This window comes from Limulus polyphemus, unplaced genomic scaffold (assembly GCF_000517525.1).
Source record: "Limulus polyphemus unplaced genomic scaffold, Limulus_polyphemus-2.1.2 Scaffold3914, whole genome shotgun sequence".
Lineage (NCBI taxonomy): Eukaryota > Metazoa > Arthropoda > Merostomata > Xiphosura > Limulidae > Limulus > Limulus polyphemus.
The window spans coordinates 32315-39500 of NW_013669524.1; the positions used below are offsets into that span (position 1 = coordinate 32315).

The window sequence follows — 7186 nt, forward strand, 5'->3', positions numbered from 1 at the left end:
ATTGATAAGAATTTTACAGCAAATATTCATTCATTAGTTGGCTAAGCCGCGTATTTTGTTTTGTCCACCATTATACCCCAAGTTGAACAGTTAAAAGTTAAGTATGTTTCCTATCAAATAAAGTTTCCGTAATTTCGGTGAGAAAAAAATAGGAAGGATTTTATATCTCGTTTATTACTTAATGGATTGCCTTGATATTTAGTATGTGAAGTAAGGATCCCATAGAGAACATCCACTCAAAATACGTTATAGTTTGTTTTACCACAGTCCGAGCTAAAGAAAATGGAAAATAGCTAAACTATCACTCCTGTTAATAACGCACAGTGTGTCATGCAGGTTGTTTTTGGCCGCACGACACATTACGCACTACCGTGTGTCTTGATTACTCAAAAAAAAAAAATCAGCTAGTAACTTATCCTGAAACTGAGCATTAGCAAGATGTCTTAGAGACGTGTAATTACCATATAAAGTGCTTCGCTCAGCAATGCCTTTCACTTCCAAGGGCATTCAGAGCTTCTATACAAACACAATAATTTAATTTTCTGAAGTTTCTCAAAGATTTTTGTTTGTTTAAAGTTGTAATGAAATAGTATCTGAGGAGGGCGAGAACTTACTAGAGGGTGAATATTGTTAACCTGAAAAAATAATTAAAATGAGTTAATAGAGCTGATAGTTGGTATACTCTTTTAATGAATCATGAGTTTTGTTACTCTGAAAAAATAATTAAAATGAGTTAATAGAAGCTGATAGTTGGTAAACTCATTTAAAGAATCATGAGTTTTGTTACTCTGAAAAAATAATTAAAATGAGTTAATAGAGCTGATAGTTGGTAAACTCATTTAAAGAATCATGAGTTTTATTACTCTGAAAAAATAATTAAAATAAGCTAATAGAGCTGATAGTTGGTAAACTCATTTAAAGAATCATGAGTTTTGTTACTCTGATAAAATAATTAAAATGAGTTAATGAAGCTGATAGTTGGTAAACTCATTTAAAGAATCATGAGTTTTGTTACCCTGAAAAAATAATTAAAATGAGTTAATAGAGCTGATAGTTGGTAAACTCATTTAAAGAATCACGAGTTTGCTCAAAATGCAAACTATTTTCCACTATATTATATTATACTCCAGATGTCAGTAACAAATAACCTATATCAGTGATTTTTCGATTCTAAATTTGAAATCTGAATGCACGTTATGAGATTCATATAAATAGACTCTACGGACTCTGAATACGTGAGAAACATGGCAAGAGCAGTGTAGTTAAGTTTATAGTTCTGACAGTAAATTCTAAAGCATTCTTCGAGTCATATGTTCACTCAGTGTTATTGTTCTTACGGGCGTTTTGTCTTAAAGCTGTTATCTTATTCGGATGATTCAATGTCTCTTCCTCTTTTTTATTTTCTGGGTTACATACAAAACAGATGTTCTGATGAAGTTTGTAACCACATTAACTAGCAAGCCATTCTGAAACACACTTTGGGACTAGAAGCTTGGCATGCCAATATTTACCAAGTTACAGAGTGAACGAGGCTTTATTAGCCCTAGGAAAAGACATGACACCTGAAACAACAACACGGTTTGAAGCTAAACTCGTACAAAGAATCTTACAGCTAATCAGTTAAAAAAACATTCTTGAGTTTGTAATGAATTCAAAGCGTTGTCAATAATCACCACTAGGAGTCCCAATTCCTGCAATAGAGATAATATATTAAAAGTAAACACATGTCTTTGTGCCCAAATGTATTTTTTTTTGGCGACTATTTAAAATTTATATTCTTCAAATTGTAACATGAATTCTTCTGGAATTGGCCAATCACGAGTGGAGAATGAAGCTTCTAAATACTAAACATTTTTGAAACTGACCAGAGATCCATGATGACTGGGCATCATTTGATGACGCAGAAGCATTCAGTTGGTCTTTCTACCATAACGACTGGACATCATTTGATGACGCAGAAGCATTCAGTTGGCCTTTCTACCATAACAACTGGGCATCATTTGATGACGCAGATGCATTCAGTTGGTCTTTCTACCATAACGACTGGACATCATTTGATGACGCACAAGCATTCAGTTGGCCTTTCTACCATAACGACTGGGCATCATTTGATGACGCAGAAGCATTCAGTTGGCCTTTCTACCATAATGACTGGGCATCATTTGATGACGCAGAAGCATTCAGTTGGCCTTTCTACCATAATGACTGGGCATCATTTGATGAATCATTGGATGTGAAATAGCTTGTTCGATATTGCGCTTAATTAAAAGCTCGAAGATTGAATTTTAATGATACAAAGATACATATTGTGTTGTACTGTACGAATATTACATTCAGATCCCTAACTTTTAATATATTTTATAATGGAAAGTTCAAATTCCAGTAACTTCATTTGCTTTCCACATACTAACACAAGCACATGATGTAACATATAAAAATGTTCATCTTATTGTTGGTAACGTCTTAATAACCTAGTCTTTGCCTAGACAAACCCATTAGCAATTTTTACATTTTGCCCCCCCCCCAGTGGCAGCGCAGCGGTAAGTCTAAAGGCTTAAAACACTAAAAATTGGGTTTCAATACCCGTAGTGGGCACAGCACAGATAGCCCACCGTGTGGCTTTTGCATGACTACAAACAAACATAACGGTCAACATTGTTCTTATTTAATGTTCCATAAGTATGTAAGAAAGATGGTGAGATTTTGGCCAGAGCTTCACGTAAGCTTTTCCAGAGAATAAGGCTCTATTTAAATGTCCGAGTTACTTACAGGTTTATTTTTTTTATAGGCCCAGAGATCGTTAACTTACGGAACTTTGTTTCACAGTTATCAACTTCTCTGTAAATTAAGTTTGAAAGTTACGAGAATTCACTAGCTTACGTAAATTAATCATGTTGTTTCTAAGTTACTTATTAGGTTGCTGTGATAGATATTGGTCCCATTGTTTTTTTACTAACTTGTAAGACAACTTTGATATCACAGAGATGTTGTCTAAGTTTACGGAATCTCTCGCGTAGCTCAGCACTTGAAGAAACATTATTTTTAAAACTTCTTTTACATTGAAAAAAAAAACAAACAATATTTTCAATGCCAATTTTTCTATTGCACAATGGTATATTTAATTAAATAGAATGGAATAATATTTAGTTATATTTGTATATTATATATATGCCCCCCTCCAGGTGGCTCAGTGGTGGGCAAGGCGCAGATAGCCAATTGTGTAGCTTTAAGCTTAATAACACATACACACACACATATATATATATATATATGAATACTATAAATAATTTAGAACTCATTAAGTGTTCGACGACTCATTTATAAGAATTCAGACCCTCTTCTCCCCATCCACCTACTCAACCTTTAAATGGCAGCCACGAAGCTCAACGTAAACTACTCTAAACTCCTAACCACTGGGTTCGCTGATCACAGACCTACTTACTACGTAAGTCAACTTATCTACACAAAATACTACGATTAATACAAAACAGAAGATAATTAATTAATGACATAACGCTTAGAATTAAGTAAGGATGACATACCATGTTTATTAACAAGATGGGCAGATTCTCTACTCATATCCTGCTCCTTAGTAATATTCGATACCCGAGAGGCGACAAATGGTAGATAAAGAATTTGACCACCTGAAACATAAGAAAGTGGATTACGGTTTTCTTTCGAAATAGCATTTTTATTTACTTAACAAATATAAAATATCTTAGACCTCTAACGGTACAATCTAAACATAACTTCAGAAAAGAAACGTTTTTTTTTTTACCCCTATTTCTCATTATTAATAGCTAATTTAATGTAAGATAATACCGTGGATAGCGTTAAACGGTGTTTAAAAAACTCCAAGAAAATGCCTAAGAAAATCTACCTCTTTAGAAGGAGCAAAAAGAGAAGTATTTCTTTATATGATTAATAGAACATTGTTGTTCCATTATTAAATAATGCTTCACTTTTATTTCACATTTTATTTTACTTTAACTTTCTTTCACCCTGCAATTTCAAACTTTATTTTAAATATTTAAAAGATTTACATGTCGAAGAGAAACTCCCCTGTATGGAAGGACTAGGCTTCCTTTCTTTACAGTATTACATTTTATGAGAAGTAATAGGTAAGTTACGTAAGAACTTATTACAGCAAGTAGAAGTGTGGGTATTTATCATTATGCAGGATGGAGAGTTGAGGGTTAAACCCATAGAAATGTGGGTATTTATCATTATGCAGGACGGAGAGTTGAGGGTTAAACCCATAGAAATGTGGGTATTTATCATTATGCAGGACGGAGAGCTGAGGGTTAAACCCGTAGAAATGTGGGTATTTATCATTATGTAGGACGGAGAGTTGAGGGTTAAACCCTTAGATACGTTAACCCGTTTAGTCGATAGTCCACAGACGTGGACAAACCTAGAATAAAAACACATACAACTGTTTTTAACATAAAAGCAACATATTATATTTGTTTACAACCGAGGGTAATACGTTTTACTTTAGATATTTGAAATATGGCGATCAAGTTATTCAAGAGTTAGGCTTTTCAGAAAAGTATGAAGAACAACTTGTGATAACGCAGCGTTGTTGTGATGCCACAAAAAAATAACCACTTTCACATTTCTATAAAAGGTAGCCAACAAATTACGTTAGGTTACTTTAATATTTAGTTAGATCAAGTAAATACAATCTCCGGTATGAAAATGTTTCATGTTCAGAGGTATTTGTTAGACATACCATGTGATAGAGTAGGTTGTAAAAATGGTAATAATGCTGGACTTTCTTCACACCCTGGTAATAATACTGGACTTTCTTCACACCCATTCTTGTCTAATGTCAAGTCCAAGTTCGGTCTTTCCTGTGACGTACTTGTACGGCAGTCCTCGGTATGCAGAGAAGTGTGTGTAGATGAGTCGCTTGTTGAAAGGGATCGTACTCTGTTCTTAACAGCTACTTTTTCCTTCTTCTCAGAAAGAGCTACGTACTTGTGTTTTGTTTCCACGCTAAATAACTCGTTCTTCTTCTTAACCAGTAAACGTTTTTTGACACAAGGGTAGCAACCTTTCGGTAAAATGATATTTATGTTTTTTGCAGTGAGAAACTCCTCATTTACTGAATTAGGTGGTGAACTAACCTTGTACCAGGCCGTTACCTCTTCGTCTCTATCAACATCACAACACACAGTGCACCATACGGTGTGACCTATAAAGGAAAATATCAAACGACCATACTTAAAATTATAATAATACTAATTACACGATATTACACGGTAACACTGTAATAAAGTAGCAACAGTATCAGAAAGAAAGTACATTTACGTAATGTAAAAGAACATCAGGGAAGTACAAATAATCCGTTATACACTAAGCCTAATTGTAAATTCCCTATAGATTTCATTATTCCTGCCTTTTCCCAAAACTTCTATATGTACAATACACAGATTTATACGGCAAAAAACTTTAAAAAAATCACTCAACGTGCTGGAAAATACGTCGACCTGTGTATGTTTCGGAGATGTATGTTAAAGTATGCCAGCAAATATTGATATAACGAGAGTGAGTGTGGGATATGGTCGGCAGATAAGAAAGAGGTGGAAAGAATAACTTAAAACAATAATACAAATGTCAACAATAATAGGTTATTTACTTATGTCATAATTCACGAATAAGAATAAACTGAGAACTGCCGCGACCTTTCGTAAAGTCAGTCATGCTATAGCTATGAAGTGCATAATAATCCAATGACTCAAATGTATGCGTCAAGTTCAGTTAAAATCAACTTCGTGAATACACTATCGGGAACAAACAAAATATGACAGTCTCTTGACAGAATTCCTCTCATAAAACACTGCTAGAACAGAACTAACTTAGCTACAAACAAAAGAAACATCGTACACAACTTGACCTTAGAACAAATATGTACAACGAGTGATACTTCCGTCCCAGAAACCTAGTTAATGTAATGTCAGTTATCTTGGTTTTAATTCTGTAATCCATTTCAGAAAATTATGTTTGCGTGATGTCACTGTTCTTAGTTTACAGTGTATCTTCCATTCCAGAAATAAAACGAACTAAGAAAACAAGCACTTATACGCAATTTAAGCAGAATACAAATCTATATAACAACTGCTCACGACACAAATAAACTAATCTTGTCTAGTTTCATCACACGTCATAAAACATAATTACAAATATATTAACAGCTTTGTATTGTCATAAGCATTAGTGACCGACTTTCGAGATACTAAGGTTGAACAGAACCAAAAGAAATACGGAGTCTAAATAGTTATACATTCGAAAAGTATAACATTGCAAAGATGCTGGTGTGAATTGGTTAATAACATATTGCTAAGGTCGACTAAAGCCTAGAAATACACGTTTTATTAACGTGTTAAAATGAATAGATTTGATATGATGACTTTTATGATTCTTACCTTACTGATCTTCAAGTGATCATAAAGTTAAGATTAATTTTGTAACTGAACTTGAAACTTAAGACGTAAAAAAACATCAAATAAAAATGTACACACTGCTAGAGTTGTGGTATTTCCCCCAATTCGCATTTCTATCTAACCATACAAGGTTTGTTAGGTTTGGTTTGAATTTCGCGGAAAGCTACACGAGGGCTATCTGCGATATATTCTTTCTAAAAGTTATTTTAAAACTGAAACCGGTAATGTTGATACTGTAAGTACTCATCACACTTTCAAAGGTTTCAATTGGTCATCACTCCTACAAAATTTTCAATTGGTTATCCCTGTTTATGTATAACACCACTCCTTTAAAAAATTCAATCAGTCATCCCTGTTTATGTGTAACACCACTCCTTTAAAAATTTCAGTTAGTCATCCCTGTTTATGTATAACATCACCCCATTCAAATTTTCAATTAGTCATCCCTGTTTATGTATAACACCACTCCTTTAAAATTTTCAATTAGTCATCCCTATTTATGTATAACATCACTCCTTTAAAATTTTCAGTTAGTCATCCCTGTTTATGTATAACATCACCCCATTAAAATTTTCAGTTAGTCATCCCTGTTTATGTATAACACCACTCCTTCAAAATTTTCAATTAGTCATCCCTGTTTATGTATAACACCACTCCTTCAAAATTTTCAATTAGTCATCCCTGTTTATGTATATCATCACCCCATTCAAATTTTCAATTAGTCATTCCTGTTTATG

The 7186-nt window shown here is 33.6% G+C and overlaps 1 protein-coding gene across 1 annotated transcript in view; it reads right to left on the reverse strand.

The window, feature by feature from the left end:
- The window catches only part of LOC106470270 (zinc finger protein ZFPM2-like), a 27605-nt gene that overhangs the window by 10160 nt on the left and 10259 nt on the right, over positions 1-7186 (reverse strand). The window contains exons 2-4 of the mRNA XM_022398871.1: positions 4819-5202; positions 4736-4788; positions 3543-3644 (exon numbers count right to left, since the gene is read on the reverse strand). Of these exons, the coding sequence (XP_022254579.1) occupies positions 3543-3579 (37 nt within the window). The 5' untranslated portion in view covers positions 3580-3644; positions 4736-4788; positions 4819-5202. The remainder of the gene's footprint in view (positions 1-3542; positions 3645-4735; positions 4789-4818; positions 5203-7186) is intronic.